The 19958-nt window shown below is 28.0% G+C and overlaps 1 protein-coding gene and 1 pseudogene across 1 annotated transcript; one reads left to right on the top strand and one right to left on the bottom strand.

Moving 5' to 3' along the window:
• Positions 1-315: 315 nt before the first annotated feature.
• Positions 316-8392, top strand: LOC137830353 (glycinol 4-dimethylallyltransferase-like; annotated as a pseudogene).
• A 4736-nt stretch (positions 8393-13128) lies between these two features.
• LOC137830340 (GDSL esterase/lipase At5g03610-like) lies at positions 13129-16882 on the bottom strand. The gene is made up of 4 exons (XM_068637619.1): positions 16584-16882; positions 16264-16455; positions 13983-14254; positions 13129-13813 (listed from the first exon to the last, which is right to left on the bottom strand). The coding sequence occupies exons 1-4, from the start codon at positions 16648-16650 to the stop codon at positions 13295-13297; spliced, it is 1050 nt and encodes a 349-aa protein (XP_068493720.1). The 5' UTR covers positions 16651-16882; the 3' UTR covers positions 13129-13294.
• Between the last annotated feature and the right edge of the window lie 3076 nt (positions 16883-19958).

Genomic DNA, 19958 nt, shown 5'->3' on the forward strand with positions numbered 1-19958 from the left:
AATATCTTATTTATAATTAAAGAGCTCTTTTAGCTTTGAATATATATTATAAAAACCTATGCAATTTACAAAGTCTTTCCAAACCGTTTAAACATTTATAAATTTATTAAAATCTAAACTATACTAAAATCCTGTTAGAAAGTCTTCTAAGTATTTCTTATATGTGACGGTTATGTTTGATTTGATTATTTTGCAAGGATTTCCCTAAAACACGTGGACTGTGTGCATGGTGTATCAATATGTATCTTCAATCATATTTTATCTGTTCTTAAGAATAATTAAATCTCACAGAGTCCTTCCTTTTGTCTATAAAATCTCTCATTCCTCTCTTTCTCTTCTACATTCGTCAGGATAATCTATAAGTTCTTAGCTTTCTGGAGAATATAGTGTATTCCATATCCTCAGTTTTCAGTTTTCATGGATAGGGCATATGCTGTATCTTCTCCTAACGTCTCTTCACTTATAAGTGGTACCTATATTCACTATGTTCTAATTTGGTCCATTTTTCATTGTTGAGTAATATAATGGAAACTTGGTTTGTAGGTGCAAATATTTGGAGCAGGAAACTCTCCACCAATATCAATAGTATTTACTATGCAAGTATGTCTCATCACTTATCCCCTATTCCTTTCATTAACCTTTGTTTCTTTATTTCACTACCTTTCTCACTTTCTCATTCTTTCACATCTTTTTCTTCATCAATGAGCTGAAATGTGTTAATAGAATAATAATTTTTCAAAGTTATTATTCTCTCAAATCATCATCTTGTCATTGTCATGATTTAGTAGCAATAATTTTAAAATAGAAATATACTTTTGTTGTGCATGATACTATAATACAACTTCATATGCATATTGGGTCAAATGAGCTTATTGCAACCATATTTCTATTTTGTAGGATTTTTTTGTAAATACATACAAATATGTATATAGGTAGAAGCACCTTAAGAGCTTTTTTTTTAATTAATTTTTATTATTAATTAAAAAAGTTATAATATAACTTCAAACACTTGGTAAATTAGGTTTTCCAGGATCAAAAGCTTCTCAGCACAAAATAAAAGTTCAAATACAATATAATCTTTTGAAGTTTCAACAATCCTCTTTTAATCATCATTTCAAAAGTATTGAAGGAGGACGAACATATGAAGAAAACAATACAAAATATGTTGTGAAAGCCGTCACTCTACCTTCTTCTGAATCAGAATCTCAACCTTCCATCTCCAAAAATACAGGAGACTCTATCAAAAATTTATTCACCATTTTGTACCAATTTATTTACCTTATGTAATGTATGCACGAGTAAGTATAACTTCCCTCTTACTCTCACAATTAATTTTCAAAAGTTATGCTGAATCTTGTTCCTTTGTATTATAGTTATTTGGATAAATAATAATTGCCTTTTCTATTTTTAAATTAACTTTATTTGTATTTTACTAGTTATCCGCTGCAATTTCTGCGTCTCTCATTGCTGTACAAAAACTCTCAGATATATCTCCATTATTTTTGGTTGGTTTGTTACAGGTGAGACTCCAAATATGTTCTTCTTTTTCTTAAAAAAATATAGACAATTGAAAATAAACCTTTAACCTCAATAATAGTTTTTTTTTTTATATATGACTTGCTATTTTTTTTTAATGTTTCAGGCTTTGTTACCTCACTTGTTCATGGATATTTATGTTAATGGTGTGAATCAAGTGTTTGACTTTGAAATAGATAAGGTACGAAACTTACTATAAATAAATAAAAAATTAGATCATTGATAAATTATTTTTTATTTGTTCATTTTATATATATTCCATAAAATAATATGAGGAAATTGACTAATAAGATTTATCTAAAGTTAAATATTCAGAAACATATGACTAAGTTTACACAAGAACATGTACAATAATTTCAACAATTTAAATAATTTTTGCTACCCGACTCCTTTTTATAATTGAAGTTTACTAACATACTCCTACCCTTTTCTTAATGGGAGTACGTCACCAAAAATTGACCAAAAAAACTAACTATTCTTCTTATTTTAATTAATTAAGTTTATGGATATTACAGTAGTTTTGACGTTTATTTTATATATAACTGAATAATATAAGAGAAAACATAGTAGGACTTTTGTTACAGTTTATTAATGTACTTAAACCTAAAAAGGTGAGAATATTTAAGAAGTCACTTTATAATTTCTTGTAAAAAAGTAATCCCTTTATAATTTTGAATATGGTTTTTGTAGTTTAGAAAGGTTTTGGAGAAAGTAGATATTGGTTTTATAACTAATATATAATTACATGTTTTATTGCAGATAAACAAACCATATCTTCCATTGGCATCTGGGAAATTATCCTTTAGAAATTGTGCCTTTATTGTTGCTTCATCTGCAATTTTGGTGCCATAATGATTCATCCCTTTCTATAATAGTACTTTTTAAGATGAGGTTGAGAGACAAGGAAGAGTTATTGTTTTATTCTCTTTTACAGGGTTTTGGGCTTAACTTGATGATAGGTTCTCCGGCATTGATTTCGAACATTTTGTTGAACTTTATATTGTGGACTGGCTATTCTGTCAATGTAAGTTCTTTCCAATTGCATTTAAACTTCTTTTTTCTCGTTAAAATATGTTTTAAGGTATATAAGTATCAAAGATTACGAGGGGAAATCATGGTCTGGTTGCAGTTGTTGTCCATGATTATTCTTCTTTTAGGTTTTTTTAAAAAAACAGAAGGAAACCATAAAATAAAGTTTTCTAAAATAGTGCTTAGGAAACAAATGAAATAAAAATTATTAGAAACGACAACAAAAAAAATTTAAAAAAAAAATATTAGGAATAAAAGTTAAATAATTTATAAAAAAAATCTTATTTAATGTCTATCTTTTTATTGTGAAGTGTTACTTACCTTCCATCCGGAGTCGGTCATTTTAGGGATGAGAAATATATGGATTGTCGTGGTTAGTGAGATTTTGTTTCATAAGAAATAAGATTATTTTTAAATGTGGAGTTATGAGTTTTTTTGAGATTTTTAAGGTTTGGTCTTAACTCACTTTTAAGTTTCCATCTGCTTGTTTTTCTTTCTTTGATTGATATCTTGATCCTTTGGGTTTTTTTTATTCGATTTAGTTTGGTGACGGAGTTCGTTTTTGTTAGGATTAGTATTTTTAGTAGATGTTTGGAAGGTATTATGTTGTGAAGTCGTCCATTCTTCTTGGTATAAGGGTTGGATCACTTTTGAAATGGTTTACATGTATATATTATTTATTACTGATAAAAAAAACTTACCTTCCATCTGTCAGTCATCACTAATAAGATGAATAATCAAACAGATACACCCAAACAAATAATAGACTCTTATTTTATTTTTATCAGTAAGAGAATGAATAAATAAGATGTATTTTAGGGTTACCTAAACCCTATTATAAAAAAGACAAGTATCTGCATAATTCCCAAAAGATAGCAAAGGTCAACAAAATGTATCATAACAAGTGAAGTTGTATTATCCTCCATAACAAAGAGTTGTAATTGAGCATTGATTCTACTTCTGCTCATTAGCTTCTAATTTTTGTGCCATAGAAAATCTGATCACAATTGCATCATGTACTCACCCATGTACCTTCCCCTCCTCTTAGCCAGGTCAAGTAAAACCGTACAAAAACATACCAACAAATTTCACACACATTAACACTCCATTCTAGGATAGGTTACCTAGCAAACAATTACCTTATGATTTTCAAACAATGTAACAAACATATGTGTCAATCCGAGAAGGAGAAAATAAAAATATTGTTTTATGTTTCATATTTTTTTTATCAGCAAATAGCAATGAAATTAAATAAGACCACTTCAGGGGTGGTCCAACCCTTATACAACAATACAGATTTTCTCAAAGAGCCTTTCCATCTACATATCAACCAAAAGACCTCCTACTCTCTTTCCCATCTCAATCAATAATAAAAGAATCCCAAGAAACAACCTTTTACATAAAAACTAAACAGAATACATACATACCAAGGGTTCAAGACACCAATCAGAGAATGAGAAATTAGCTGATGGTATCTTTGATGAGATCCATGACCAAACCTTAATCTGTGTTAGAGAGAAAATTTCAGTGTGATCAACCACTCCACCTTTAAATAAACAATTATTCATGTGCCTCCATATCTCACTAACCAACGCAATCCACAGGTTTCCCATAATAAGATTAACTGAAATAGGTGCATCCAGAATCTTAAAATGTTCAAAATGAGACCCAGGATCCATACAATCCACTGATCTTATTCCTAACCAGTTATAACAGAGATTCCAAATTAGCCAAACAATTCTGCATTCGCAAAACAAATGATTTGTTGTCTCCTCTGACCTCCTACACAAGCAACACAAATTACTCTCGATCTCGATTCCTCTTCTCTCTAGATTAACCCTACAAGCAACCTTGTTTTCAATTACTCTCCAAGCTGTGACTTGAGCTGAGGGGAGCGCTCATGCTTGGTAAAAAATGAGCAGAGTATTTGGTAAAAATACTTGGTAAAAAATCAAAGATATTTGGTAAAAAATCCCGTCATATCAAAACTGCTTCTTCTCCACATTTTCATTTTCTTGGCAGACATCGAAGACAAACTCTTGAATCTAGACTAATACATCTACTTCCTACACTAGTTCTTGTAGCTATTTTGCCCAAAACAACCCTCCAAACCAAAAATAATAGAATTTTATATATAAATAAATAAGGAGATTAAGTTTATGGATATAGTTATACTTTATGAAAGATTTTGTTTGGATAAATAAGATAGGTTGACCATTTAATCATTCACTATAAAAGTTTCCCCACCTTATATATCCAAACACAAACGTTAATTCTCGAGAACTGACATTTTTAAAAATATATTTTTAATATCTTTGAAATGTAAGATATCTGATGCTAAATCGTATAAAATTCTTGTAAACAAACTCATTTACTCTTTGAAATTCATTATTCAAATACCAATTAAGCTACTAAATGAACACACTAATAAGAAAGGTTCATATTAATATTTATATTTATATTTATATTTGATAACACTGTTTTGAAACTCTTCAGGCGCCTTTCTTACGTTGGAAGCGATATCCTCTGGCTGCAGCATTAATCATATTTGTTAGTTGGACATTTATATTTCCAATTACATACTTCCTTCATATGCAGGTTCTCTCCTTTAACTAATCATGCCTTTTATACATCCTTAGTTTTGTTTTAGCTTATGTTTTTTAACGAAAATAATCACTACAAAAAAATTATAAAATAAAAATCAAATTTTAAAAACCAAAATAATTAGTTAAAATAGTAACTAAACTAGAAACCATTTTAAAAAAAAAATTCTAAATTAATTTTTATCATTGTTAAATAGTTTCTAAATTGATATCTAATTAGCAACTAAGGTTTTAGAGACTAAATTTAGAAACTAAATAATTGACAGTTAAAACCTTGGTTGCTAATTACATACCAATTTAAAAATTATTTAACAATAATATAAACTAATTTAGAAACTTCTTTTTTTTTAATTTTTAAAATGGTTTCTAATTTAGTTACTATTGCAACTAATTATTTTAGTCTCTAAAATTGATTTCTATTTCATGATTTTATCGTGAATAATAAATCTTCATCCTAAGATTTTTGCTTTAATTTCATTAGATCCACAATCAATCATTTCAATCCACCAATCAGAAATGGATTTAAAAGTATTAGTTGAGAAAGTTGAAGATGTTAACAGAAGAATTACATTGACTTACATTTTTATATTAGAAATAATCTATAATATTGTAACTATAGCCTAATATGTACTTGAGTATATTTTCTCTAAATCATCCCAAGAAATGCTATATTATATAAACAACCCTTTCATCATATTTATTCATTCTTTTGCACATAAAAAAACATAAACAACCCTTTCATCATGTTATTAGTTAAAGAAAGAAATATGAAATGAAAGTGGTATATTATTTATTTGCTAATTGATGTAACAAATGTTCAGACGTTTGTGTTCAAGAGGCCAGTTGTCTTTCCAAGATCACTGATTGTTTCTATGTTATTCATGGCTTTCTACTCTGCTGGTATAGCATTATCCAAGGTAAAATCTCTTTATTTTCTCAGGACATATATTTGTTTTCCAACATCAAGCTTTTGTTCCATTAATGTTAAACCTTCAACTGGATTTTTATGTAGGATATACCTGACATAGAAGAGATAAACAACATGGCATTGATTCTTTCACAATGAGTTTAGGCCAGAAAAAGGTATCTTTCTTATTAAATTCAACATATCTTGGCAGATATGGTTATGCTCTCTTCTATAACACTTGACTCATTCTAAATCTTCTATATAGGTATTTTGGATTTGTGTTTTCCTTTATGAAATGGCATTTGGAGTTGTCTTTCTGGCAGGAGCAACATCTTCATCTCCCTTTTGGATTAAAATGGTCACGGTAATATATCTTTATTATATGTATATAGTTGGAATTTTAGGTATGCATCATTTTCTTTGTTTTTTTTCCTCAACATGGACTTTGATTATGATAAACAAATGTCTTCTAATAGTACTCTGTTTTGTTTCTAGTAAATTAAGCAGAATCTTACTTGTTAATGTGGATGGGAAGGGATAAAATTGATCTTTAAATAAGCATTATTTTAGGACAGAGCATAGGTTTATTGTTTTTTCAGATGTCCTTAAAAATGAGAGACTATTTAAAAGTTGAATGTGTGGTATGTTTTAGAGTGTGGGAAGTTTTGCTCTTGCTTCAATTATGTGGTACCAGACCAAATATGTAGATGTCACAAATCCAGCTTCCACTAGATCCTTCTATTCACTGAACTGGAAGGTAATTATTTTATTTACCATTTTATACTTCAATATCCACATTATAATTCAAAGGAAACAGTTATCTAATTAATTTTCCAACTCTTTTCGAAAACTAAGGTTTAGTTGATTTCTATTGTCTTCCAATTTCCAAATTAAATTCAAAACCATGGTATAAATTTCTTAATTGAAATTCAAAATGATGTAATTAATGTTGTAAAACGAAGTAGATATTGCAAAATATCTTAAAAACAATTGTGAACCCACGTGCCTAGAGTTGCGCAAGATTTTGGAGGAAGTTGATTGAAGATGTCAAATGTTGTTATGAGTGCAACAAGAAAATAAATTAGGTGCAACAGCAAATTGAAATCAGCTATGGAGATGGAAAATATCTTTGCTTCCTATCCCTATATAAAGAGGGGTTCCATCCTCTCCAAATGCACATCTCTCTCATTCACTCTCTTCATCTTCTTCACCCACCGTGAAGCTTCTTTTCTTCTCTCTTTTTCTTTTTTCACTTTCTCTCTCCTCACTTACTTTATTATATTTTTAAGTTTTATATTGGGTTCCATTGGATATTACTCTTTTAAGGAGTAACTTGCTAGTTTTGATCCTCGAAAATATCCGGGAAGTTCCTGTTGTATCCTGGGGGACTTACGCAATACACCGCGGATAAGTCCTTACGGACAGTGATTACTCACGTCTCGGGAAACCTTTTATTTTGTGTTCGTTTTAAAGCCTAATATTTCAACAATTAATCCACTACAAGAAAATCATGAAATAGAAACTAATTTTTGAGAGACCAAAATAATTAGTTACAATAATAATTAAATTAGAGACCATTTTAGAAACTAAAAAGAAATTTGGTTTCTAAATTAGTTTCTATTATTGTTAAATAGTTTTTAAATTGGTATCTAATTAGCAACCAAGGTTTTTCTACCAAATTTAGAAACTAAATAATTGGTAATTAAAATCTTAATTGCTAATTAGATACCAATTTAAAAACTATTTAACAATAATAAAAAATAATAGAAACTAATTTAGAAACCAAATTTCTTTTTAGTTTTTAAAATGTCTCTAATTTAATTACTATTGCAACTAATTATTTTGGTTTCTACAAATTAGTTTCTATTTCATGATTCTCTTGTAATTTTCATATATTAAACTAATCCCATCTTTTAGTTAAAAATTCAATATAATTTAAAGTTACAACAATATGAACTATTTCCACTTTATTTGTATATTATTTCGAAATTTGTGTATTAAATTATGTTATTATTCAAAGTGGAACATCATAATTTATGATGTTTTGTTTTGCAGTTGTTGCTGGGAGCATACTTTATCCTGCCTTTAATTAGATGATGGTGTCACTGAAGATTAAAACAACGTTTGCAACACATGCCAAAGAATAACATAGACCTTCGCATCTAAAATTTATATAAGCAATAAAAATTACGTGTTCCCTGTATATGATGACTTGTGTATTATTAAGATTTCAGAAAATAATTGTGCGTGATGTTAATTATTTTTTTGTATAAAACAGAGTTTATAAATATTACAATATATGTGTGGTAGTTTTACATACTGTTATATATTTAGTCGCTATAAAATGTCATATAACAGTTTTATGCCATCACTCACAACATCCATTATTTAACTCTTTGTATAAAATGGTATTTTTATGTAAGTAATTAGTATTAGTTAAAATTATAATTTATAAGACTAGGAAATTATTTCAACCCAAAACACACAATGCAGGTAAATGTCATTACATACAGTATAATTTGACTTTTTAACTATTATTATTGTAATAAAATTGTGAAAAATAACAAGTTAGCTTCAACTTACGTAATTTCATAATTAAACAGCTAAACAAATTTATAATACCATTTAATTAGATCTTAATAAAAAAATTATATACTACACAAAGTTATAATAACCATTCATTCATTGCATTGAAAAAGTTGATAGTTCAAAAGTACACCAAATGTAAATATAGAAAAAAAAATCAATATCATAACATGCTCTTAGACTATTACAACCATCTTCCTTAATCAGTTTTGTTTTTCCTTTAATCAGTTTTGCTTCCACCACTTGATCTTAGTACTTGATTGGGTGATGGAGCACCACTTCCAACATCTGATGTCTAAAATAGATAAAAAAATAATTTCAAGTTAAGAATTTTCAATGTTTATAATTATAAAATAAAGGAAGACACCAATAATAAAGATTTAAGTGTACTAAGTTATTCATCATTGACAAATGCATGTACCAAATAAGTTGTCATTACAGCAAAATATTTTGAAACATCTTTTCTCGACGCAATATATGCAAAAAATGTTTGCATTTGATTCTTAAGAGTTGTGAACTCACTTTCCATTTGGACTACCTTGTCCTCCACATTTACTAAAAAAGTTGCATTAGAGGAAGCATAGTTTATACCACTTAGTCCTATTGTGGATCTTTTAAAAGCAAGGCTAGGACAAGCTACATATGATAGTCCTCTAACTCGACCAGGATGCTCCTTACCATATATGGAACCACTTGGATCATCTGGAGATATTCTGAAGCAGTTTATAGATTTGTCAACATTAGCTCATCAATATTTTCCTAGATAAAATTGGAAGTAATGATCAATATTGTAAAAGCAACATATTGTCATACCAACAATCAAACATTTTAGACCAACAATCAAACATATCAGACCAATAATCAACCAATAAGTTTAGTAATCAAGAATTTCATATATACCAACAATCAACCATTATAAATTTAAAGAAGTCTAAGCATCAATATAAGTATATAGTTATCTCTAATATTAATTCATTGTCAATCAAAACCATAGGTTTAGTAATCAAGCATTTCATACCAATAATAAACTAATTAGAACTTGGTTTTAAATGCAATGTACCCTTAATCCATATGAAAGAGAGAAACATAAGCACTAGATGTTGGACCATACCATTTAAAATTCTTAATTCAATCAAACAAAAATGGAGAATCATAGCATATTTGCATGCATTAGTGGTCACAAGATATGCTTAGACAAATAAGAATTCAAGTTTCTTTTTATCAGCAAGAAATAATAAATAAATATGGATCATTTTAGGAGTGACTCAACCCTTATACAAAAATAAAGAGAAAAATAAGATAAAACCTTACACTCCAACCTAAACCAATCTCCCAACAAAAGTTGTCGAGAAACCCAAAACTCAAGAATATCACCTACACAAGAACCCACCCTTGGCAAGAGCCAGAGTATACTAACACATCAAAATCCAAAAGAACATAAAACATAAACAAACCACCAAGCACAAATCTCCAACAAATAGAAAAACTTAAAAGACTCCTTTTTACAACTAACACAACAACCATGTAACCCACTACCTCAACAAACCAAAGATAACCCTTTTCACTTCACAAAAGCTCCACCTTAGAGTCACTTAACCCAAGAACCAAGACAGAACCTCCAAACGATGACCATTCTGCAAAACACACAACTTCTTCCTTCTTGCAAAGGAGTTAGAGAAGCATACCAAAGAAATAGAAACAAATGTAATTCATAGTTTTCATACATACCAGAAGTTCCAGACACCAATCAGAATAAGAGAATTATGCATCATTTTCTTTACTAGTTAACCAAGCCCAGGTTTTTCTTTGAACCACCGTAAACACCTCTATATGTTCAACTCTCCCATTATTAAAAACACACCTATTTTGATATTTCCAAATTTCACCTATACTTACAATCCACACCACTCCCCAGATTCTGAGAGTCTGACCATTAACATTTAGAGGGTAGAACATCATGAAGTGTACCTTTGCATCATAGTGGTTCACTGACAAACAACCCAACCAAGACAAACACAAACCCCAAATTTTTCACACAATTCTACACTTAAAAAATAAGTGACAAATTGTCTCCTCTTGGTATAAACACATTATAATATGAATGAAGACTAAGCAACAATATATGCATATAGTTATCTCTAATATCAATTTATTGTCTAATACTTATAATCAAAACAACACATAAGTTTAGTAATCAAAAATTTCAGACCAACAATCAACCAATTAGAACATCATTTGTTGTGTCAAACTAATACTTCAGTATAACATGATCAATATAAAATTCAGAAATCAACAACAATTGTCCAACTAACTAATTAACATTATAGGAAACAAGCAATCCATATTTTCAAATTATAATAACAATAACCCCCAATTTTCATAATCTCATCATTCACATTGGTGTCATTTTTCCTCTTATGTGTGATCTTTCACATTTTAGCTCGCCAAATATTCTTACCAAAAGTCTCAATTTTCTATATGTTCAAAAAAAATATATAAATATAAAAATCAAAAATTTTAATATATTAAAACAAATAGCATAATATAAGTAAAAAAATACCAAGATATATCTTCTTCTTGACAAAGACATAGTTTGTCTCTTCCTTGTATCTCTATTTCATAGGTTTTACTAAGTGAAAATGAAATCAGTTTTTTTTGTAAATATTAACAATCAAATAATGAAAAATGTGTACCATTATAGAAAGCCTCAAACCCAAGTCCCTTCAGTTATCAAAGAAGTTTTAACCACTACACCAGACAAATCTTTTTGTTATATTATGATTTTTATTATACTTATTATTATTATTAATATAATTTATATTATTAAAATTATTAATATTATTAACTATTGTTAATATTATAAATAATATTAATATTATAAATAATATTAATATTTTAAATATTATTAATATTATTAATATTTTAAATATTATTAATATTTTAAATATTATTAATATTATTAATATCAATATTATTATTATAATTATTAAAATATTTAATCTAAATCTGTATGTAAAAATTCATATATAATGTTAACTTTACATATCCGTATATAAAAATCCATATGTAATGCTAATTTTATATACGGATCCAAATCTGTATGTAAAAATTCGTATGTAATGCTCACTTTACATATGGATCCAGATCCGTATGTAAAAATCCATATGTAATGTTTACTTTATATACGGATCTAAATTCGTATGTAAAAGTTTATATATAATATTTATTTTACATACGGATCAAGATTCGTATGTAAAAATTCATATATAACATCATTTTATACGGATTCAAATCCGTATATAATGTTCAATTTACATACGAATTTAAATCCATATATATAAATATCAAATTTCTTGTAGTGCTTCATCAATAGGTTGTTGTTTCTGTTTGCTAGTTTCTGTTCTGGTTTAGTTTAGTGCTCACTGTGCAGGAAATATGGTCACGCCCACTGCAAGGGGAAAATCTCATCCAACTTTCAGTAGTTTGACCTGTAAGAGTGGAATGACTAAGTGTGTATCTTGTGTCTCTTTTAACTTTTGTGCAGATATTTGTTTCATCATTACACTTGAAAACATGAATATTTTGACAGAATTACTTGTATATAATTTTTATATGATAGAACACCCAAAATACTTTATATAATTTTAATTAATTTATTATTGTTGATAAAAAAAACCTAGAATGCGCAAAATGTTTATATACATGATCTTGATATAATTTTTAAAGGATAAAAATAATACATACAATTTCTTTTTAAAAAGTCGAACATAAATGACAAAAGAAGTATCAATATCAATATTATTCTTGTTCATGAATTTTGTTGGAGATCCCACATCGACTAGAGATTAAGACATTTCATTGTATATAAGTGAGTGCAAACTTCAACCCTATGAGCCGGTTTTATGGGGTTGAGTTAGGCTTAAAGTCCACTTCATAATATGGTAGGAGATCCCACATCGACTAGAGATTAGAGCCTTTCATTATATATAGTTTTCCAATTATTCTTTTATAGCGTACATTTTTAATTTTCAAAAGATTGTCTTTACTTTATGATTTTTATTAATTTTGGGATTATTGTCTTTTTCTTGAATTCATATATTCATTGAACTTTTACTCAAGTGCATTTAAATTTTATTTTTTGGTTTTACATTTTTCCTTTAAATTACATTAAACTTCTTGATTGAAATATGCTCAAAATGTATGTTTTGGAGTTTTAATGTTTCGGTTTACTTTCCATCAATTATTTCTTTTTACGTAAAATCTCCTTAATATTAAACGTTTAAATACAAAATTTCTATCAATATAATTTACTAGTGCTACCTTAATTTGAATTTTAAAGATATAACATATTCTATTGAAATGTCTTTATCAGAAAAATTTGGTTGCTCTATAAATTTAGTTTTTTATATTTAAATTGAAAATCCTTACAAATTATTAATCTAAACAACATATTCGTTAACTTACAGATTTATATCGGTCACGAAAAGAAAAGTCTATTTAAACATTTCACCATAGACATTTTTTAACAAAATACAAATAAAACACAATTTGAGGATAAATTGAGAAATGAAATGAGGGTGCAGAATTATTACACAACAAACAGAGCCCTAGAAATAGCTGCATGGAAAGCTCTTTAGTATCGGATTTGTTGAAGAGCATTTGTGGTTTGCAACTTGTTATACACTGCTTGCCAACCAGCTTGAGTTGGATGCAAAAGATCCCAAAAGAAAGATGATTTGGGATCATCACAGACCTTATATTTCTTAACATTGTTTTCATCCACACTTCCACAAGAAAATTCGCTGCTTATTCCAACGCAACAAGGCTTGAGTTCGTCCTTGATGTTGTTGGTAGATGGCTGGTTCAGCACTGATATGAAACTGTCGTAAAGGTCAAGAATTATGATGGGGGATTGGTTCTTGGTTTGTTGGTTCAACTTGGTCACAGCTTGGTTCAATAAGTTGTTGTGGAGCACTACGAGGTCATTGAAGGTACTGTTACACTTTTGGAATGAAGATGATGCTGTGGTTCCAGGAAGACATCCAAGGGGTTGTAGACCACCCACCACAATTTTCTTCACTCCCAGACTTTGGATGCGAAGCAAGTTGGTCGCAGTTTGATTAACCACTGAAGCGATGAAAGACGGAAAACCCTACATGCATTCAATGAAAAAGTGAATCTTAATAACTAGAAGATGTTAACATTCTTGTAAAAGATAGAAGATAAAATAATTGTGCAGAAGGAAAGAACAAAACCATATATATATATATATATATATATATGTGTGTGTGTGTGTATGTATAGTGGTGGAACTAACTGACCTGAAGAGAGCCATTTCTTGCCAAGTAGAAATTGTAATCATTTCCTGCCACAGAAACAAGTGCCACTGATCTGGTGAGGTCTGAAGCAGTGTACACATTTTCTTTTATCAACTGCTTGAAGAAATCGATTTGGATTGTCATGTTTGGGTTTTTGGAGGATGTGTCAAACACACCAGTACCACCATATGCAAAATTCATCCCATATTTCAAATTTTGTGGAATGAATTTCCTAAATTTGTAGGGAACAGGCGATTTGAGTCCCAGAAACTTAGCTGCATGCACCAGTAGATACAGTTTCATAATTAATCAAGTGTGTTGCAAGATGAAATGCATTACTTGTACAAGTAATACCAAAGAGAAAAGGTGTGCTATCAATGATTGATTTGATATAACTCCATGAATAAAAAATTATAAAACATTATGGCATGATTATGGGTACAAAGAAAAGAGTAGTAGCAACACAAACTGATAAAAATATTTATAGTATTATTTTCGTTCGTCTTTACTTTTATTTGGTTCTTATCATTTAACACTTTTCCAATAAACAAATGAATACAAAATTGTGATTCATAACATAACGATCACTTTTACGACAAAGCTTATCCAGCTAGAATAGTATGGAGAAAATGATTGATATGCAAAACCAAGGGTCATTTTTTATATGAACAAAAAGTTAGGAGAAGACTCGTTCTAAATGAAAAATAGTGGCTACATTTTTTTTTTCAAAAAATACTTTTATGTCGGAATCTCAAAAAAATCCAAATACTACGAAATAGTGCACAAGAATAGATTCTATTCTATAAAATTAATATAATGAAAAAGTAAAACCATTAGTGGAGATTTCGATCAGAGACAGGAATAAAATCAAATTGTGTAAGTACTTTTTGTGAGTAAATGTAATGAGAATGGATTTAGTTAAAGAATAAATTTTAATCTATGGTGATGTTGGAGTAATATATAGAGGAGAATGATTCATTTCAAGGTAGATTTATTGGTTTAATAAAGATTCAAGAAGAAATGATTATGTTATTTATTAAAATATATATTTTGAAAAACACATAAAAAAGTTAAAATAAATCGAAAAGGGATCACTTATTTATTGGCAAATGGGTAATATAGGAGTTGAATCTATTAGTAGATATGTGTCTTTGCAAAAAGGGACAAGTGGACTGCTAATGAAATATAGTGTAGATTTTTGTGCAAAATAAATAAAGTCTTAACACAAAATTATAACTATATATAGTATTTTTTATTCGTAGTTTAAGGTGACAAAAATTACTGTACTATATACTTTACAATACCAAAATTGGAAACAGTGACAAAAGAAATAGTATTCATATTGTTGATCACGAGTCTTATACAAAATCACTTTTTATCCATGATAATTTATATTTTTTATAATTTGCATTTGGTATTTCATTTATATTTTTTAAAATGTTAATAATTATTTTATTTCACTGCAAGTTTGTATTTCTTTTACCATATTTTAATGTATAGTCATTTACAATTTAACTATTTTATTTGAATTATTATTCATAGATTATAGTTACATTTTAGCTTTGCAATGAAAAAAACAACTTATTATTTCTGACCTAAACCGACAGACAATAAAACAATGTTTTATTTTTAATTTCCTCAAAAAAAAAAAACAAATGCGATGCACGAAGAGTAGGTGTTGGATCGTGAAACATGATTGTAATATTGAATATTGTCTTCGAAAGAAGACAGCACCAACACAATAATGTTATCTTTAGTATTTTTTTTAACAATTTAATAATGCTCCATATATAAATATATATATATATATATATATATATATATATATATCCACAAATCTTATAGATAATGGCACAAGAAAGATAAAGTGGCAAGCCAGCAGAAAAACGAACCCCACCTTTAAAAAAAACATAATCAATGTGTCACATTGCGTTGTACTGTTTTTTTTTATCAGCAAAACATTGCGTTGTACTGTTATTCATCAATTCTCATTTACATTCAGTTTTTATTATACTAACTCTAATTTTTGACGTCATTATATATTTTATTTGTTAATTTCTATCTTTTCTTCTTTTATCTCTCTCTCTCCAAAAGCAATTTTAGAAGTATTGACACGAACTTTGCTTAATTTATTAGGCAAAGGAATTGATCAAAGCATCTGAATTCAAAACATGCAGCTTTTGTTGGTAAAGAAAAAAAGTTAATAAAAATGAAGGAAAAAGCATGCACTTTCCAGTGTTCCAATGAATTGACAGCATGAGGAGAGAGAAAGAGCGAGACGTACCAATGTAGTCCGTTAGAACTCTACCATCGGAGAATCTTCCGGCAGGTTTTCCGGGAAAAGTTATGCCGTAAGGGTTTTTCCAGGATCCAGGTTGACCTATTCTCGTGTTCCCAGTATCCACGTAGGAGTCACCAAAAACAAACAATTTTTCCAGGTGCTCATGATGTTGCAACCTAGCCTCGGCTTGCAAACCTATTACATGATTTTGATTAAAAAGACAGGGAAAATCATTAATTATAGGATCGTATCGAAGACTCATTATACATAATCTTGTTCATCTTTTCATGTATATAATCTTGTAATCATGCATGGATATATACCTGAGAGAAGTAGAAGTGGTAGAGAAAGACATAAGAGGGAAAGTAGTTGCTTGTGTGAATCCATCATGGAACTATAATGAATGTGTTTGGAGATAGTTTGAGGGTGAGAGAATGATGAAGAAGTAGACGATGAAGATTAATTAATGGGTGTAGATGGGGTTTTTATAGTGAAAGGAGAAAGAAGTGGGGACTTGGAATTTGGGGATTTTGATAGTGATAAAGAATTGAATGAAGAATTTTAGGGTTTGATTTGTTGTTGGAAGAAACACGGAGAGAGTCCACGAGACTGACTCCAATATACCTGGTCCGGTCTATTTTATAACGCTCGGGAAGTTACGGAACAAATGTTAAACATTATTCATTTCAATCACGTGTTTAAAAAAATAAGTTTAAATTATTATTTTTTTGCAAATGTATCATTTTTTTTTATAAACAAAGTTAATAAATATTTCATTTGTAATTAAATAAATTATAATGTAAAATTATATGCGCGGCGTGTATATATATAATAACGTGTTTTTTTGTATTTGTGAAGAGAAAAGTACTTAAACCTTAATCATGATGGCTTATTGCAATTATATATTTTCCATGAGGATTAATGATATTGTAAAATAAGTGATTCCAGAGTAGACCAGGTTATTCCCAACGCAGCAAGGGAACTGCTACGTGCTTGTGTATTCTATTGAAATGGTCTTATATTAAACTATGTGCGCATATGGAAAGAGACATTTTTGTGTCCAAATTTTGTCTACTTATATAATATTTCAACATTTAATTGGCTTAAATGTGTTTTATAATTCTAAACTTTGTTCATGCATCTCATTACATCAACAAACAATTAACCAAAATTCCTTTGTCAAAGTGCCTAGATCTAGAAAAACAACCTCCTTCATAATTGGTAACTACAAATCCAAAAACATGTGTTGCACAGTTTTGTGAAACTGCATTTATCTCAATACAATTAGCATATTTTGTTTCTGCTTTATAGAGTCCCTTCTACTTTGAAGATTTGAAGTGCATCTTGCATATGGTAACAATATCTACAACATTATATATATTTGACATCAAGGGACAGATCAAATTGCAAATGAAAATCAGCTTCATAGACTCTGATAAAAATAAGATAATCTAAAGTAATTAGTAATTAAAACTTTAGTATTATATATCAATTTAGAAATTATTTTATAAACTTTTATTATTAACGAAAACTATTTTAAATATTAATAATTTGTTTGTTTATAAAGTGATATTTAACCTAATGACTAATATTATTTTATCTTTAAATTAATTATTATTTAATAATTTCCCTAAGTATAGGAATTGATAAGGAGTTAGTGCACCTCCTTACTCTTATTTTACCCTAGAATAAGCTATTTTTGAAATTATTCTTTTATTCTTTTTCTTTCAAGCTATTATTTCTATATAGAAGGTTTTCTTCAATAACTTTTACATTTTTTTAGGTCTTCTTAAGCTATCTTCTCCAAGTTAATTTTTTATTGAAGACTCTGATTTCAGTGTTAGATCAAATTATGATGTGTTTAGATTCACTTTAAATTAGCTCTTTCACAAACTTTAATTCCATTATATTCATTCAAATAGTACTTTACTTGACTTTTTGAATGAGTCATTATAATGAAAAGTCTAAATGGTTATAGTATTATCTACAAATGTTGTAACCTTAAAACAATGGTTATCAACATAACATTTACTATTTTGTTCAGCTATTTTAGAAAGACATTGAAGTACTTTAATATAGAAACCATAAACAAGTCACAAAAGTCAACTATTAACGTCACTTTCAAGTTGTTAATCAAAAGATTGTCTACAATTTTGTAGAAATCAAAACTAACGTTACGATGAACTAAATGATTATGCGCCAAAAAAAAACTTAAGATGTTCATTCAAATGTGTAATGTGAATAATCATGGGGTGAGATTGAATTATTTTTCCAAACTAGAAATTTGTGTGTACAACAACTCATGAAATTGTTCATAGCTTACAAGACCATACTACATTAACAACATGGCATGTGAAGATACACCATTGATTGAATGTTGACTCGTTTCATTTGAATTTGTTCTTTTAATTCCATTTACTTTCCTTTTCTTTCAAATAAATAAAGGAAATTTCACTTATCTTCGTATAAATATTTAAATCCCTCTACTTTAAATGTTTGTTTTAGCATTAAATGTTATTTGATATATTTGTAAAATAATTTTTTACAATATTTAATTTATTATACTTCAATAAATATAAATAAAAAATCTCTGTTAAATACTTCTTTTTTAGTAATCAAATGTTTATTAATTATAAATATATTTTATTTTTAAATAGAAATTTTTGTATATTTAAAATTATATTTCCCAACTACATTGATTATTTTATATCTATAATAATAATTTTCAAATTTTATGAGCGGAATTTATAAAATAATTTTTTAAAAATTACTTAAACTATAATTAATAATATATTAAAAGAGTTTTATATCGCTAATGCATTATTTAAACACTTTAAGTTTTTATTGTATTTTTTACCATGATTAATTATTATTGTCAACATAAGTTTTCATCATGTTTTGATTTATTAAACTTTATCAATCATTACTAATATTGATTTATTTTAAATAGTTTGCTCTTTATTTAATTATTTATAACTTAATTCATTATTTTAAAACTCAAAAACAAAAAATGTAGTAAAAAATTATTATATTTCATTTCTTTATTATTTATTATTTATTTAAATTTCTCTCATTTTTATACTTTATAAAAATAAATTAAAAAAAAATCAAATTAGAATTCAATTACCAGATACTCAAAACTGTGGCTGGTTTTGCGATCTAAAAGAAAACGAAAGTCAAAATTTCAACTATTCTAGTATGGAATTATGACTTTTGACAATAAATGGGTCTGTGGATAAAATGAAACTAGCTATATTTTGGATTTTACAATATATATATATATATATATATATATATATATATATATATATATATATATATATATTCTGGAAAAACAATTTGAGGAGCTGGAAGGGATGAACTTAGTGCTAAAGGGGTGAGAATAACAGAAGTCCTTATGATAAAACACGTTCAAGTCTACTTACTACATAAAGAAGGAAATTTCTTCCACCACCTCCATAGTTTCTGCCTGCATCACCATAAATATTTTTATTCCAAAACTACCCTTCAGCAAAAGGTGTAGGGTTTTTTTTTCATTTTCAAATTGTATAATCTGTAAACCTTACAAAGTCTAAGATATTTTGTGAGTTCAAAAATATATTTCAACTCTTAAATTCAAAATACAATCTTATATTTTAAATTTTAAAATTCGAAAGTTATTTTTCAAAAAAAAAAAATCTGTATTCTAAAATTTGAAA

Source organism: Phaseolus vulgaris, chromosome 7, assembly GCF_000499845.2.
Source record: "Phaseolus vulgaris cultivar G19833 chromosome 7, P. vulgaris v2.0, whole genome shotgun sequence".
Taxonomy (NCBI): domain Eukaryota; kingdom Viridiplantae; phylum Streptophyta; class Magnoliopsida; order Fabales; family Fabaceae; genus Phaseolus; species Phaseolus vulgaris.

Excerpts from the sequence above, each read along its gene's own strand:
- LOC137830340 (XM_068637619.1), bottom strand. The coding sequence starts at position 16,650 with ATGATGGATTCACACAAGCAACTACTTTCCCTCTTATGTCTTTCTCTA. Across the intron at positions 16,456-16,583 it reads ACCACTTCTACTTCTCTCAG|GTTTGCAAGCCGAGGCTAGG; the intron begins GTATATATCCAT and ends ATCATGTAATAG. Across the intron at positions 13,814-13,982 it reads CAAGAAATGGCTCTCTTCAG|GGTTTTCCGTCTTTCATCGC; the intron begins GTCAGTTAGTTC and ends GAATGCATGTAG.